At 28.0% G+C, this 17,907-nt stretch overlaps 1 protein-coding gene across 6 annotated transcripts in view; it reads right to left on the reverse strand.

Annotated features, from left to right (window-relative positions):
- Positions 1 to 670: 670 nt before the first annotated feature.
- The window catches only part of LOC105848299 (ectonucleoside triphosphate diphosphohydrolase 1), a 65,165-nt gene continuing 47,928 nt past the window's right edge, over positions 671 to 17,907 (reverse strand). For 5 of the 6 annotated variants that reach the window (XM_065804962.1, XM_065804963.1, XM_065804966.1 and 2 more), the window contains 5 exons: positions 16,594 to 16,741; positions 16,266 to 16,408; positions 6,968 to 7,081; positions 2,713 to 2,838; positions 671 to 915 (listed from right to left, as the gene is read on the reverse strand). In XM_065804962.1, coding sequence (XP_065661034.1) covers positions 697 to 915; positions 2,713 to 2,838; positions 6,968 to 7,081; positions 16,266 to 16,408; positions 16,594 to 16,741 — 750 coding nt within the window. In that variant the 3' untranslated portion in view covers positions 671 to 696. Of the gene's footprint in view, positions 916 to 2,712; positions 2,839 to 6,967; positions 7,082 to 16,265; positions 16,409 to 16,589; positions 16,742 to 17,907 lie in introns of all 6 variants that reach the window. The other variant, XM_065804964.1, reaches the window with a different exon arrangement.

Below are 17,907 nucleotides of genomic sequence, written 5' to 3' on the forward strand. Positions count from 1 at the left end.
ACCGCAATATTAATAGAATTGTGGTAACTGTTTAAAGTATATAACTGAATTTTGCTGAAATTAAAATTTACGAGCTGCTCCAAACCCTCGATATAAGAGAGATCAGACTTAAGCTGCCTGTTCTAGGCAACAAAAGTGATAACTTTTTGTCAAGACAGGAGTAAATAGCTGTTTCTTCAACAAATATAGTCATTCGCGATGTAAGATAGTCAGGAAGATTACTTATATATGAGAAGTAGTATAAGATCGAGGATCGAACCTTGATCTTATGCTATTAAAAATGAACCAAATAAATGAGAAAAATCTGCAGAGGTTCATGTTCACAAACATATAATATGCGGGATATACGGTCGGATAAAGCTTATTTTTAAGCCGGATTGAAATCTGTATTACATCCGGTACATCTCTACTTGCAATCGCGTTGACTCATTTTGTTGCGGTCGGTCATGATAAATTTAAATATAAAATTTATTTAATACCAATTTAAATAAATTAATACAATAATACCAATATTAAGTTAAGTCAAATCAGCAAATATATTATTAAATTATTTTTCTTTGTATACAAAAACGCCTTTACACGCATGGGTATATATATATATATATATATATATATATATATATATATATATATATATATATATATATATATATATATATATATATATATATATATATATATATATATATATATATATTACGATTGTGTTTCTAGTGTGTAACTAGTCTTCCTCAATTTATAATAATAACAAATAACTGCTATTAAACCTATGATAATAACCACAAGACTTGCAGTAATAGCGCTATAAAACGTAACGTTTGATAATCTTCGAGATATATAATGGTTCGCGGGGGAAAGTTCGTGTAATTTATTCAAAATTAATCCCATTGTCCATGATACGACGTTGTTATCTATCTGTATAAATAAAAAAAAACAAGAATGACTAAAAACTGGTTTAATACATTGCAAAAAATAAAAATAAAAAAATCGATGGTCATTTCATTAATATAGTAATATAAAATGGTTATGATAATTAATAAGTAAATATTAAATAGAAAAGTTAATATAAAATTAAATAAAACAATTAATAAGTATATAAATTACATATAAGCACAATAACACATAATAAACTGTATAAAAAATATCTTTGTAGAACTATTTTATAAGGGGTCTTTCATAAAGTACGTTCGTAGGTATGGGGGATGGGGGGAGGGGGCGGGTTTACCAAAAAAGTGCGTTTCAAGAGAGGAGGGGGTTAAAACAGAGAGTACGTACGGGATAAATCTCTTTTTCTGTATCTCTCCATAAAATTTGATTTCTTTTTTTTTAACAAAAGCATTGAATTTTACGAGTTTGAAAAATTAATATTATATTATGTAACATATTTTTTTGTTTTTAAATTTTTGAAAATTTTGTTTGAGGAAGGGAAGGGGGTTGATTTTGTAATAAATAATGCGTTTTGCGATTAAATGCATACAGGTGCGTACAAGATAAAGGGAGGTCATAAATCAGTGGTTTAACAGTGCATGTACTTTATGGATGCCCCCTAATATATATTGATTTGAAACAAGAACAGAAGAACTGTAAAGAAACTGTTAAGCTAAACTGCACATTTACTTCACATCTACTAAATAAATATAGAGCAGCACCGCAAATATATTTACTGAATAAATATAGAGCAGCAGCGCAAAGCAAATAAATTACTTATTTCTAATTCAGCCTTATTTTCTACGGTGTTTAATTTTGCATAAAAAAATCCTGCGACCTTAACTCTTTTTGAGACTTTTTTTTTTTTTGAGAATAAGTTTTTGAAAATCAAATTTTTTTAGTTCGGATAAAGCATTTTAAACCGTTGGAGATGCTGAAGTTGTACTAAATATGCTTTAAAATCTTGTGCAAAAAGAGATCAAAAAGCTAAATATATTGCATAAAACCTAAACAAATTCTAATATATAGTTTTGTTTTAAACAAAGCCTTTATGTTTTTATTTTTTAGAAAAAAAACCTTAAAAGTTCAAAATTGCTTAGTGGTTCTATTGGCAGACAGTTTAATAAGTGCGAGAAACTACCAGTGGTAAAATTTGTTAGTGTTGATTGTGAAATTCTAGTAATTGACCGCAAAATATTTAGCAAAGAACAGCATTTCTTGTCGCTCTTGTTGGATATAACTCGACTATTAAATCAGACAGGTGTCTGAAGACTTATTGGTTCGTGAACTTGGAACAATTTCACACTCAAGGTGGTTTACAACTGCAAATATAGTTTTAAAAATGAATTTGAGCTTTGAAACAGCAACAGAGGAGCAGAAAATCTTGATTTCTTTTAAAATTATATGTCCCTGTATGGCTTCAAAAAAAGTAAATGCTTCACAAATGGAGCAGCTCATCTATTTGAAGTGATAAAATCCTCAACATTCCTGCCAAATGATTTATTGAAAGTAATAAACCCAGTAATTGAGATTTTCTTTAAGAAAAGTAATTTTAAACAATCGAAAAGATGTTTTATCTTATTTCATTTATAAAATAATACTTTGTTCTGCTTAAATTTCTTAAACAACTATTTAAAGAATTTATTAAAATTCATTTCCATTGTTAGAAAAATGATAAAAAGGAAAATTATATATAATGCAAAAATATATAAAAAATAAATAAATGAAATATACAATGTGTAATAAACGAAAAAAAAAGATTAGATTATAATAAAATGAACTTACTTTATTAGCAAACATGACTTTATTGGAATCATTGAGTTTTAGAAGTTCATGAAAAATAAAGTATGTAAAAACGTCTACTAAGCAGTAATCTATGGTGTAGTCATTGAATTCTTTATTTGAACTAAGCTGTAAAATGCATAAAATTTTAAACCTAAAATAGCAACTTTAAACATATATGTTTATATATATATATATATATATATATATGTTTATTTTCAAATTTATTATAACTATTAGCAATATTTTTACGTCATAAAGCATGTAAACGAAATAAATGAAGTGATAAATATTTATCTTTTAAAGGTAAAACTATTGTGTTAGCGTTTTTTACAAAAACATGGTTTCAAAATAAGCTTTAATTGTCTCATTAAATTAAATAAATTTCAAGAAATGAAAAAAGAAGAAAAAAATGTACAATTTAAAAATCCTAACAGAAGCATCTTAATATCAAAAGACTAGCAAATACATCCATACACTCTACACTATTAGTTGTAGAGTAAATGTTATTCAACATTTTCTCAAAATCAAAATCAATCATTTTTGTTTGAGAAAAATGCAAATCTGGAAGCAAAAAAAAAGGATTTTTAAAATAATAAACTGTTTACAAACTTAATGTTTATAAGATAAGCCCAGGACTCTTATTTAGGTAGTGCACATCTTCCCCTCAGTGACAATAAAATCAATAACTACTAAGGAAAAGTAAAGTATAGCATGAACATTTGCTCATAAAAACATTTGCGTTTACATTTAGTGTGCGTGAACCATAGCTAATTTATTTATTTTATTAAATAATTCAAATCTATTCATAACAAGCTTGCCACAAATTCATAACAAGCTTGCTACAAAGATAACAAAACATTCTTTAGCTATAAAGTCTAAAGTAGTAAAGAAGTGAAAATAAAAACAAAACCTAGAAAAACATTCCTCAGCTATAAGATGAAAAGTCGTTTACAAAATCACACAATCAGAAAAGGCCACAAAAAAAAAAAAGGTTATACAGGCATATTTCAAAATGCAGAAGTTTTGAAAAAACCATAAATTGAAAGTAACAACAAGATTGTAAAAAAGTTTTTAAAATATTTTTAAGCTATAGATTAAGGTCGTAAATTTTTTACCAAAATCACGAAGAAAAAACAGAAAATATAAATAACATAAGAGTTAAAAGTAAAAAAATCTTTTGTTCCGGCTCTTTAGATGTCAAGCAATGGATCAACCTGTTTGTTGGCCATAACAGGTAGAACGCAACTAGTGGAATCAAGAGATGATGTCTATGAAAAGTTTTTAGCAAACAATTCAGCTTTGTCTTTAGGTGAGGTGACAAAGTCTGAATTATGCAAGAAAGGTGGAATTAAAGATTTACCTTTATTATTGATACTATTAAAGATTCTCCAGAAGTCACGAGAGCCTAATTTTTGAGATGAGATACAAGATTTCATGACCTGAGAATAGCGGACTTTGGCGTTAGACCTTTTTACAATGGCTTCTAGCAGTAATAAACAGACGTCTGTTTTCTGGAGAATTGTTTTGCTGATAAATATGGAAGTAACGGTTTCGATTAGCAATCGCAGCAGCACAGTGTGAGGAAATCCATGGAAGAGAGTGAGGCTTGACCTGGAATCGTCGAGAGGGAAAAAAAGATTCCATGCCAGCCTGAATCCACAAAGTTATGTAAGATGCGCATTTGTCAACAGGAAAACAAAAGATTTCTACCCAAGGGCCATCACGAAGAAAATAACGGAAAGAATACCAGTCAGCTTTAAGGTAGTTGTAAGAGGTACGATAATAAGGAAATTCAGGTGATGAAGAAGAATGAAATATTAGTTTTAGAAAGATCAAACTGTGATCAGAAGCATCTAAGGGTGAATGTGAAAAAACTGAGCACTGACTAGGATCAGAAACAAGACATAAGTCGAGTAGAGAAGGTAAATGATTCGGGTTGTCAGGAAAGCAAGTTGGAAAGTTGACTATTTGAGTTAGGGATTGTGAAAGGCAAAAGTTGTGAGCTTTAAAGCCTGCAGAGTCACTGAAACTAGAGCCAAGCCATTCAGAGTAGTGAGCATTAAAGTCACAGACAACGACTATATTAGCTGATGGATAAAGAGAGAGGTCTTGGTCAATATGATCAGAAACAACATCAAAAAGAGTGCAGTCTTGAAATGAAGGAGAGCAATATAGAACAAATAAATAGGCAATAGAGTGAAGTGGTGCTAAACGAAAGCACATGAAAGAATAGTCTGTGGATTCAAACCTTGTTTCACGACAAATGGGTGAACTCTTACGAATGTAAATGTCCAGGCCAAGCATGTGACTATTGGAGTCTTTACAATTAAAGCAAGATAACCATCAACACTAAGATCGCAAGATGAGACAGCTGAACTCAAATTAGTCTTACAAAGAGCAAGTAGGTCTAGTTGAACTTTGCAAGAGATAAGACTCAACAGAAGAAAAGTTACTTCGAAGACCACGAATATTAGTGAATGATAGATTTAGAGAACTTGGTGATGATGATTTTTTGTGTTTTATAGTTTTTGGTACTTTATTCATTTTAAAATTAGATTGAAGAATTATTACTACTAATAAACCCTAAGCCGTAACAAAGGGCTCCAAATGTGGCCTCGACAATCCGCACCAAAAGTACAAACAGGGACACCATCCATGCGCAACATGGCACTGTTAATACTTTGATATTTTTCAGCTGTTGATGGAATCAGCCTCTCTGAGAGCTACCACAGAGTTCGGGAAACCTGACAACCAGCTGGCCTCAGAACCATAAAACTGAGTTTTAGAGCTGTACCCTCATTAGGAGATAATAGAATGAGTTGCATAGTCATTAAAACAGAGACAAAAGCAAAACCCATGCATTGAGTCAAGAAGATCCAGCATTCAACATCCTAAACTGGAAACAATGTATTATAAATACATCTGCGCCAGCCTAATAGATGAAGAAGGGGTGCTAAGCTGGTCAAAAGATTGAATCTGTTTACCTCTTACTTATTTACTGTTTTTTCAAAGATGGAGCCACCATCGTAAGTAAGAGTTAATTTAGACTTTGTCAATTAATAGAAAATACTTTTTTAGCATTTCATTTTCAAGCTTTGAAAAAACTGAATTTAAAATATTGTCCATTGCAGAATCCAATATTGAAGTTAGCCTTATTAGGAGGAAAATACTTGGATGTTCATAATCTTCCCATAGTCTTCCATATAATGATCTTGAAATTGCAAAGTATTCAAATACTCTCACAATAATTTCTGTGCTGTATGTTTTGTTTCAACTGTAATAGAGCTCATACCATGGATGTGCTGCAAAGGATTTATTATTTCATTGGATTTTGCTTAGTTACTTAAAAAATTATTAGCTTCTTGTAATTTTGAGCAAGAATCGATTATGAAAATCTTGTTTCCAGATAGAGATTCAATTTTATACTTAATCCCACAAAAGTATCCCTCAAAAGTAAGACCATTCTTGATCTTAGGCATAAATTTAAGAGTAGGTATTAAGAGGAGGAGTAGGTATTAAACTAGGTTTGACACACATGAAAACTGATGGACAATCACAAGGCCTTTTATGGCCAAATTTGGTTACTGTTGGATATCCAGATGGAAAGTGTCTTTTGTAAACAACTGTATCTAGATTGTCAGGTAAATTGTCTCGTGGTATAATTGCCTTGTGGTATTCATCCAATGAATATATTCTACTTTTTCATAAGGAAGCCGAAAAGCTTTTTCTTTATTTTTCTAATTGTAATTACCATTATAGTTTGTCACACAAAATTTTTTAGGCATTTTTTAGATGTACAAACTAAATAATAGTTTGTACATCTAAAAAATAAAAAATAAATTAAAATTAAAACATCACTTGTAATTATTAATACAAAATGTCTTTAGAATATTGTAAGCCCCCAGCCCAAGACCCCATTATATGCATTTACAAAACCTGGTAATACAGACAGCTATGGCTCTAATAAATACAAACAATACACTTACAAAAATATTAAATAAATAAAAACTTCAAGAATTAATCATATAAGGTTGACCACTAATGCAAAAGTGAAAAATTTTGATAGAAAACTTTGACAGCAAGACAAAACTTATTTCTTCAAAATATATAATCTATATATATATATTGATGTATAACAACCATTATTAAGTTTGAAATAAATATCAACAACTTCTTATTTTTTAAAATACTTTTTCTAGTTTTACATTTATTTTGTTTGCATGCTTTAATAAATTTTATACAATATAGAAATAACCTGAGTATAATTTAATGAACATAGATTTTCCGTAGCATTTTTGTATGCTTGTATGCGAACAGGGTTTGATAAATTCAAATATTTTGAAGAAAAATAAACACCACCGCCAATAGCCTAAAACAAAATTTGGCATTTTTCAATTTTTATTGGAGTAATGTTATTTATTACAGGATTAAATTATAATAAAGTAATACATTTAATACGATTAAGAGTATTTTAATTAATTCAAGTAATTATAAGGTTTTTTTATCATGAGGAAAAGTTCTACACTGATTACATTCTACACACAAAACCTGATTGTAAATTTTTTAATACTTGTTCTTTTATAAATTTCAGCACTTTTTTGAAAAATGATAAAAAGTGATCTTTTGACAGAGTTGTGCATTTTTACCTGCAGGAAATTTTTACCACAAAAATAGGCAGCGTGTGGTAAGTGTATGTGTGTGTCTATATATATATATATATATATATATATATATATATATATATATATATATATATATATATATATATATATATATATATATATATATATATATATATACACACACACACTACCATTCATGATTATTCAAATGGCATTAACTTTTTTAATAAAATGCTATTTTTTATTTAACTGTTTTTTATGTTTATTTTTGCACTATTATTTAAAAGTTTTTTGATTAAAATGCTTTGATAAAAATCATAATAATAATAAAAATGCTAAAGTATGCATAACTACATAAAAAATGGCCTTCAAAAGCTATAACCATGCACCGACGTGTCGAAGTTTAAAATCTTAGGTTTCAGGATAAGATTGTTTGTCTGAAAAAAAAATCGCTGATGCATGATAAAATTGTGCGTATTATCGACTGTAAAACATGATCGATGTAGCATTAAGGTGTGGGGCTGTTTGATTAAATCAAAAACACATTTTTCGAAAAAATGTATAAGTTAATTGATATATGTGTATATATATGTATATATAACTATATACATATATATACACATATAAATGTGTGTATGTATGTATATATGTATATATATGTGTGTGTGTGTATATATATATATATATGTAAATAAATAAATATATATATATATATATATGTATATATATATGTATATATATATATGTATATATATATATATGTATATATATATATATAAATATATGTATATATATATATATATATATATATATATATATATATATATATATATATATATATATATATTGTAGTAATTGTGTAAATATGTCTTGTTAAAGAGTGCTCAATACCAAAGTAGAGTAATATATAGTAAAAACTAAATAATTATAACACTCGATTTATTTAAAACATTACTCAGAGTTTCATGCAAATAGCAATCATCAGATGTTACAAATCTCAAAAAAACAATGACAAAAAAAAAAAAATTTAAAATACTGTAGTGTTTTTTTTGATGACATTAAAGTTATTCATCATATATTTGTTTTCATGGCAACACTTAGACGCAAGTTTGTTTCGCTTATTTAGTAAATGCAACGGGGATGAAATTATATGATATTTTTCCATCAAGCATAAATTGCATGACTTACCACCAGGTTTAAACGGTTCAGCCTGGTCTAAAAATTTCCACAAAAGGACAAGATTTAAACCTTTCTTTTTAACACTCCACACAAATTTAGAAAGTTTGCTAGAGTTTGACCCACTTTCATAACGAAAGGAATTATTATGCTTGTAAAGGCAATCTTTAAAAGTTTTATCTGTAAGCCCAATATAATATCTACCTTCATCTTGCAGATTTGTCTTAACATTACATAAATAGAAGACATTTTTAATTAAACATTTTCAATTAAGTGGACATAAATTAATCTGTCGGCAATTGCACATTGGAGCATTAAGGTTTAAAGAATTTGATAAATTTTATTATGTGAAGTGATGATGTTGCGAATATTTGGAAGACAGCTATAGCGAACTTTCAGGTTGTTTCAATTAAACATTTTATTTATAACATTTTTCATTGGCAACGGAGTAATGTTTTCTAATGAAGTAATGAAGTTTTTAATCAAGCCGGTACTTTTTACAACAGTGCCCTCAAGTCTAGTGGATTTAAAGAAAACATTACTGCTGTTGCTAATGACTCTATAAAAATATCATATATTTTCATCCCCATTGCCTTTACTAAAAAAGTGAAACGAACTTGCGTCTAAGTGTCGACATGAAAACAAACATATGAATAACTTTAATGTCATCAATGAAAACATTCTACAGTATTTTTAATTTTTTTTACGTTATTGCTTTTTTGAGATTTGTAACATCTGATGATTGCTATTTGCGTGAAACTCTGAGTAATGTTTTAAATAAATTGAGTGTTATAATTATTTAGTTTTTACTATATATATATATATATATATGTATATATATATATATATATATATATATATATATATATATATATATATATAAATACATATATATATATATACATATATATATATATATATACATATATATATATACATATATATATATATACATATATATATATATACATATATATATATATATATATATATATATATATATATATATATATATATATATATATATATATATATATATATATATATATATATATATATATATATATATATATATATATGTATGTATATATATTGGGGTGGTCCAAAATTATAAATTATTAAAATTCATTTCTCCACAAGGCTGTCTTTGTTCCTATTAATATTTGCAATATTGTAGACAAATTTGAAGCAAATCTGATAACATTTAGGGGTTGCTATAAATTTTGACTTTTTGAATACAATGATAAAAAATCAAAAAATTTAAGTTTTCACTATTATTTAATATCGAATTTAAAAATTAAAGAAACTAACAATTTAAATCAAGTAAATATGAATGCTTGCAAAGTATCTAATCAATATAGATCATCTGATCAATTTTCATTAAAGTATTTCAATGTTTCGTTACTTCTAAACAATAATGTAATATCAAGCAAGAATATTGTAAATATGTTGAAAAATGTATGTTCATTAATCAACAATTTTGTCATCTTTCGCCAACATGGCTGCCTTGGATGAAGTAGGGTAGTAGGAACTGATTTTGTTCTTCATCCTTTGTAATTGATTTGTTGTACTGTCGAATTAATGCAATTCTATGTTCCGCGCTGTCATTAACAAATTTCATTCTTTGGACTCTCTCTGCCAACTTCTGATATGATTCATTGTCTTCCCAATATTTAGAATCTTTTGAAATGAAGTTTTTGGCCTCTCCTTTACCTGTACTGCTCAACAACTCGAATAAACTATAGTTTCTCATAGTCACAAATGTCTCTAGTCTGTTGAAGTCGGTATTCTTGGAATCTACTCTCTTCAGTGCTAGAGTTGTTTTGGGAAGTTGGAGGTTAACTACCATAGCCCTCTTCACATCCAGATCAACCAGACTATCAAAAAATGCCAGACCTATAAGATGTTCTGAGAAGAACCAAAGGTGTCAAGAAAATGCAGTAAAAGCTGCAATGGCGATTGTGCTGTTTGGATACTTTTGGAACTGTTTTAGCATTTGAGCATCATTAAACGGAGCGTTTGCAGCCAGAGGAACTTCGTGCCAAACATGTCCATAAATTAATGCTACAAACAATGCAAGCTCTACTAGATCTTTTTTCTCTTGAACAGTCAGAGTAAGCTGATCTTGAAATAGTACCATTTTCAGAGCATAGATGGCCTTTGACATCCATCGAGCATGATGCATTGCTCCTGGAGCGCGAAATCTCAGCACCAACAGAGCCTCCCCTAAGGAAGACCAGACATAACCAAAGTAGTTCAAGATAATCCTCCCTAGGTTGCTTTTCGTCGATGGCTTTGGTGTAGAATGCTACCATTTCCTTTCGAAGGACTTCCATATCTCCAATAAAGAGCTCATCTTTAGCTGGAGAGAATCTCGCTTGCTGAATATATAGCCACTTCTTTTGAAACTGTTTGAACAAGCCAACCTCAGGTCCCCCTGTTCCACCAAAGAGAGCTGTAAAGACATTGCTTAGAACAACCTCCAGAACATGGTGGCGGCAATTAATACCTATAAGCTCATGACCAACTGCTTCCTCAATTAGAACACATGCTCCTTTGTGAATACCTGTGTTGGATGATGTTGTGTCAAAGAATAAACCCTGAAGTTTGTCTCGAATTTTCCAATCATCCAAGATCTTTAAGCAAGCTGCTGCTTGTTCCACTCCTGTTCCTCTTCCAATTGTTGGAACCGCTAGCAATTTCTCCAAACCATTTCCAGTTACAAATCACTGCAACGTGGTCCACAGTTTCTTTTGAACCAGTAATATCTGGAAGCAGTTTCCCATCCCAGTGTAGAAACGGAAATTCAATGGATAAGTTGTCTTTGTCATTCTGAGTAATGTGTTTACAAGTAGACATTGGAGATCTCCTGATTGTACTTCGAGACTTCTTAATCACTGAAGCAATAACAAACATAGCTTTGCGATCTGGAAGGTTAACTCTTTCCAAAGCTCCAGCAACTTCTGGGCTTGCTACAATACTTTGGCTTTGGTGTAGAAGAAATAGATAGCAATGCAGAAGACAGAATCTTAAAACCCGGGTCATCATCGCTGTCTTGACTGTCTTCTGAGCTGCTGATGTTGGCTGAGACAGGACCACTGGAGTGTTGCTGTTTTGATAACCTTGCATCAAATGCTTGATCTTAAGCTCTCTTTCTGGCTTCCTTTGCCAGTAGGTTCAAGCCAAAAAGCTCATAAAGTGTGTGCTTGAACATCTGTTCTTTAATTCTACAGCTTTCTAGGTCTGTAGCTTGATTCTTTTTTAGAAGCTGATAGGAATCAGATAATTTCTGAAGTTTTTTTTCACCAGAATCAACTCTTTGTGTTGGGATTCTTGCCTTATTCCACACAACAATCAGCTCTTGAATTGAATGATGAATGCTCTCCTTTATTGTGAGATGCTCTTCCAGATGATGAAAGAGGAGGCAACAGAAGACATCTCCATTTGTTGCCAATCTTGATGATGAAAGCTGCTTAGATGCCTTCCCAATGAGCCATAACTCTGCAGAACTTCTTGTAGTAACTGCCATAAGTGGTGATGAATCTGTTGATATAAGAATATTAAGTATAAGAAAATAAAAATATTTGTTACCGGAAATAAAAAAGATAATCATTATAAATTGTTTATTGAAATACTGCAGACATGTGCCTATTACAAATTGGGCACCAATTTATAGACAACTAAAAAATATTAGATATATAAGTGAATTCATATAACATCTGCTTATCAGCAAGCATTAATTTATTTACCAGTGTTAAGATGTTACAATTTTTTGTAACATCTCAAATATACAAATTTTTGTGTAATGTTTATGCAAAAATTACACAAAAATTTGTATAAATTCCTAAAAATTGAGTATTGTCAAAAAAATGATAAAATCATAGCGACCTCTAAAACTGTTCAGATTGATCCAATATTTTGTATGGTTATTCTCTAAGCATAGTCGAACAAAATTAGGCTTATGGAGAGAATGTAGACATATTTTGAATTTTTACCACACAAATCTGGACCACCCTAATATATATATATATATATATATATATATATATATATATATATATATATATATATATATATATATATATATATATATATATATATATATATATATATATATATATATATATATATATATATATATATATATATATATATATATATATATATATATATATATATATATATATATATATACATATATATATATATATATATGTATATATATATATACTCTTGCTTGTTTGTCTTTAAAGTTTTTTAAAAAAAAAAAAAATTAATTTAGGACATCAAAAAAAGTTTAAAAACTAAAAAAAAATTTTTCAATTGATAGACTGCTTGCTTAAATCAAAATCCTTAGTGGATGTAGCAACACTCCTGGCATGTTCTAGCTATTTGTCAGTAAATGTAGCAGCACTCCTTGTATGTTCTACATATTTGTCAATTGATGTAGTAGCACTCCTTGCATGTTCTACCTATTTTCAAGTCGATGTAACAACACTTCATCCATGTTCTACTTATTTGTCAGTTAATGTATATATACAGTAAAAAAATAAAAAAATACAGAATAATTTAATTTCTATTGAAAAAATAAAAAACATTCAAAAGTTGAGCTTTTGTGTTTTTTTAAAAAACGACAAAATTTAATTAGATTCCTCAATTAAATTTAATGGTTTTTACATAAAGTGTACTGAAGCCTCACCTAAACACGCAATTTAAGTTTTTTAGTTGATGCAGTAGCACTCCCTTGCTTATTTTACATATTTTTCAGTCTATGTATATTGAGGCCTCTAATAAAAGACTACTTCAGCATTATATCAGACTGTTCACCTAAATATACAAATAAGTTTTCATTGTAATCCTTATGTATTTAGATTAGCACACTTTAAGTTTAAAAATGGTGAATTAAATAAAAAAAAAGTTTTTGATGCTGTAATAAAAGTTTTTTGTATATAAATAATACCAGCCCAAACCCAAATCCTCAGTCAATTTATGTACTGAAGCTCTTGTAGCTTCCTTTTTCAGTATGACATCATCAATGAAATTGTGTTTTTAAATTTTTATGCTAAGATTTTTATGCTAGACTAAGATCTTATGCTAAAATTTTTATGTAGACTAAGTGTGCAAAGATATTTGTATATATGCACATGTATATTTACATCTGTTTTTTTAGGTTAACAATGTTCTATTATATTTTATATTTTGCTCACTTTAAATTTAAAAATACCAAGTTTAATAAGAGATTAATTAAAGAAATAAAATAATAAAAAAATAATACAATTTTTGGTATAATATAAATATTCTACCTGACCAAACCCTTAGTTCATGTATGTACTGATTCCCTGTAGATGGCTGAATCAGAGTCATCAGTGACATTTCATGCACAGTTAACTTGTTAAGACAGATTAGTTGTTGGTTACATTGTGACACTTTACAATGATTTCAAGCCAATTGTTTTTTTAAAAAAGAAAAAAAAATTTCTTACATGTTCATAATATCACATAAGATTTACTTATATTTTATTGCTTTAGAATGTTTTTACATGGTATTTATGTGTATATATGCAGGGCTGGATTTACCTATAGGCCAACCTAAGGCCCCATAACTTTGGGGGCCTTGAAACGGGTTCAAAAAATGTTTACTTGGGTTTTTAGGGAATTATAAAAAATTATTACTTTTATGATTGCAATAATTCCAACACAGACAATTATTCCTTCTAGACAAACATTCCTTCTAGACAATTATTAACATTTTATAAAGTTCTATTTGTACAATCATTACCGATTGCAACACTTTCTTAGAGATTAATTCTGAAGAAAGGAAAGGTGATTTCCAAAATTTTTTTGCAGCATCAAAAATATTTGCAGCATACATTTTAATGTATTCTATATGATAGAATAATGCTGGATTTAAACATTTTTAGAATAAAAAATTTTTAAGGGGTGCCTCAAGATCCTTGAACATTTAATGCGTTCTTAATATTAATAAAAAAATACTATTATTTTAGATTTTATTGCATAGGAATTAAAACTTTTTAACTAAAAATGAAAAAAATCCATTTTTATAAAATTCTTAGATGATAATATTTTTTCGATGTTTTTAATAATATAATTATTATGTTTCAAATTTTTATATAATTTTGTTTCATTTCAGACCCAAAAAGACATACTTTTGAAAAACTTTTTTCATTATTATTAGGGACTGATTAAATGTTCAAGGGTCTCGAGACACCCTAAAAAATACTTTTTTCTTAAAAATCTTTTATTTATAGTGTATTTTATCTTAAAACACATTAAGGTGCATGCTGCAGATATTTAAAAAAAAATATTCACTTGCTTGAAACAGACTATAGATTATAAGATAAAAATTAAGATAAAAATAAGATAAAAAAACAGACTATAAGATTATAAGATATATAAGACTATAAGATAAAAAGATAAATAAAAAGACTATAAGACTATAAGATAAAAAAACAGACTATAAGATTATAAGATAAAAATATTCACTTGCTTGAAACAGACTATAAGTTATTCACACACTCAAGTAAAAGATAGAAAAACCAGTAAACAAAAGTAAACCTTTTTTTCTCAAAACATTTATTATTAAAAATATATTTTAACTTTTAAGCACTAGAGGCCTTTCAAAAAATCACCATTAGTGCTGTTTTAATATTGTTGCAAAATTTTTGTATTAAAAACAGAAATAATTTAAATTGCATATTGTTGCTATAGATTGCTTGTGATAGATTAAATTCTAAAAATACACAGGAAGTATCAATTAAAAGTATTATGTTTTTGTTTGTGCAGATGCTCATACCACAACAAAAAACTTTCATTGTTAAGCTCATGGAAGACAAAAAGTTGAAAAAAAGGGTGGGAACGTTGACAGGTATAAACATTGTTAAATCTATTAATTGATAGGCCAGTTCTGCAACTAAAAATGTCTGTTTCTTTTTAATCTTAAACTGCTAGTTTAACCAGTATATGTGGTTTGTTTTTTGCATGCCAAACATTTAAGGTAATAAATTACATTTTTTAACCACTATTTAGTAGCCTCCTCATCTGTAGTGGCCTTCTCGGCCTTGGGGAGGTAAATAACAAAAAATATATATATATATATATATAAATAATAGTGTGAACACTAGTTAATATATTTTTTTATATTTACAGCAACCTTTTGTAGATAAATGTTATAAAGTAGAATTTAGGAGCACAAAGCGCTCCACTCTTTCTTCACCTCTCTCTGTTTAACAATGCTAATGCTAATTTGATGTCCCAATTTCTTATTGATTATTTGCATTTAACACAAATAATACAAAAGAAAATTGCATGTATGAAAAATACTACTATTTACAAGTGTTGTCACCATTATTTTGCAATGCTCCATTACATAACCATCATTTTGCAATGCTAAAGGTCGCTTGCTAACAATATATTTAAATTTTTTTTATCATAAGCACTGTATATATATACATACATGCCAAAAATATTCATACTGAATCTTATTAAAAAACAAATGTAGGAGTTGACTTGTGTTCCCCTTTATTTTTATTTACTATTGGATACTTAAAATACAACTTCACTTTGTAAAATTTTATACCTGGATAATACTAAACCATTTACAATTAAAATCAAAATTAAAAATTAAAAAATTGTAATCATTAAATCAACAAAAAGAGAGGATTACTCAGGTTGGGTATGATTATTCTAGTTGGAGGCAATTTCCAAATAAATCTGTTTCCCGAATCTAAATAGTTACCGTAAAAAAAGCATCACTTGCAGGGTAGTGTACATTGTTCATATCACAAAACTTGTGAGAACAATTGGCATAAAACATATTCTCGACTTCATTAAAACAATCAGTGAAATTGCTGCTTCCATGCAAGACATAAAAATGACTCCCTTAAAACAAATTTTTGAGACAAATACAAACTAAATCATTTATAGTAAGTATAACAATAATTATTAATAAAAGTTATAAAAAAAGTTATTTTTAATTAGGCTATAATAATAACATAATTATAAATAACACTGTATAGAAATGATAATAAAGAAAAAATAAAACTGAGCAACATAGAAACACATACTGTTTTTTTTTACAAAACTTTCTCCAAGAACTGTCTGAGCATATAATCCATTAACACAAGTCGAATTCCATATTTCATTAGATGCTATAACTTTTTTATAACCTAATGGATGACATGGATCTTTCACATTACTTGAATAACCAGATTTCTAAATATTATTTAAAAAAAAAAACTAAAATATTTAAAAACTTGGATCAAAATACTGATATGTTCATTTTTAAAATAAGATCAAAAAAGTCTTATTTTTTTAAAATTAACTTTTGTTTCTTTTGGTAATGTAGATAACAATTAATTTTACTCTATCATAAGAGAAAAAAGGTCACTACCTTAGTTCACATCATAGTAAAAGCATGCATAATAAATGTTTTTGATTTTAAAATTATTTGGTTAACATGTTAAAAGAACAAAATATACAGGACTACTGGTGACATCGTAACAAGTGAGTCAATAAAATGTGATAATCTAAAACTGATCTTGGTAATTTAAGCCTGATCTCGGTGATTTAAACTTGAAAACAATATTAACCACACAATTTGTGTTCTTTTGCACAAAATGTAAATAAATAAAAAAATTAAACTTTCTATAGTATCTCAAATTAGATCAAAAAAGTTTACAACCACCTTTATTAAGAGGAACAGCAAGTTTAAATCATCATCTGTTAAGCATTAAAAGATTTTTTGCATTTAATAAAAAACTACTTCATAGTTTATAGTACCAGTTTTTTAAAATTAATTTTCACTCTATTTGGACATTGCGGAGCCCTTATAAAACGTTAAATATAAAACATATAGTGTTTACTTCAGACATTTATATTATAACATGTGTTATACCACAAAAGAAAAATTATGTATGTATTTTTACCTACTACAATAAAAAAAAAAAAACATTTGAGAATAATATAGGATCTTGAACCTTCAAAATTTTGTAGTAATACTGGGCTTCCTTCATAAGCAAGAAGTTCTCAGTTCAATCCCTACAACATGTCTAGTAGTATCACGCTTAACTTTTCTTCATGCAGGGGTTTTGCTTGTTCAGGTTTATGTTTTTGAGTTATAGAGTTGAGAGAGGGTTGTAATCACAATTAAATTAGCCTCCTCAACTGTAGTGGCCTTCTTGGCATAGAGGAAGTAAATTAAAAAATTTTTTTAATTTATATTAATAACATAAAGTGTAAATATTTTATGATATTATTACTAATATAATATAATACTAACATGATATTATTATTATGATATTCATTGAAAACATCTTATACTTCTTATAAAATTTATTAAACTTTAATTTAAATTTAAAATCAACTTAAATATTCTTAGA

This window comes from Hydra vulgaris, chromosome 09 (genome assembly GCF_038396675.1).
Source record: "Hydra vulgaris chromosome 09, alternate assembly HydraT2T_AEP".
NCBI lineage: Eukaryota > Metazoa > Cnidaria > Hydrozoa > Anthoathecata > Hydridae > Hydra > Hydra vulgaris.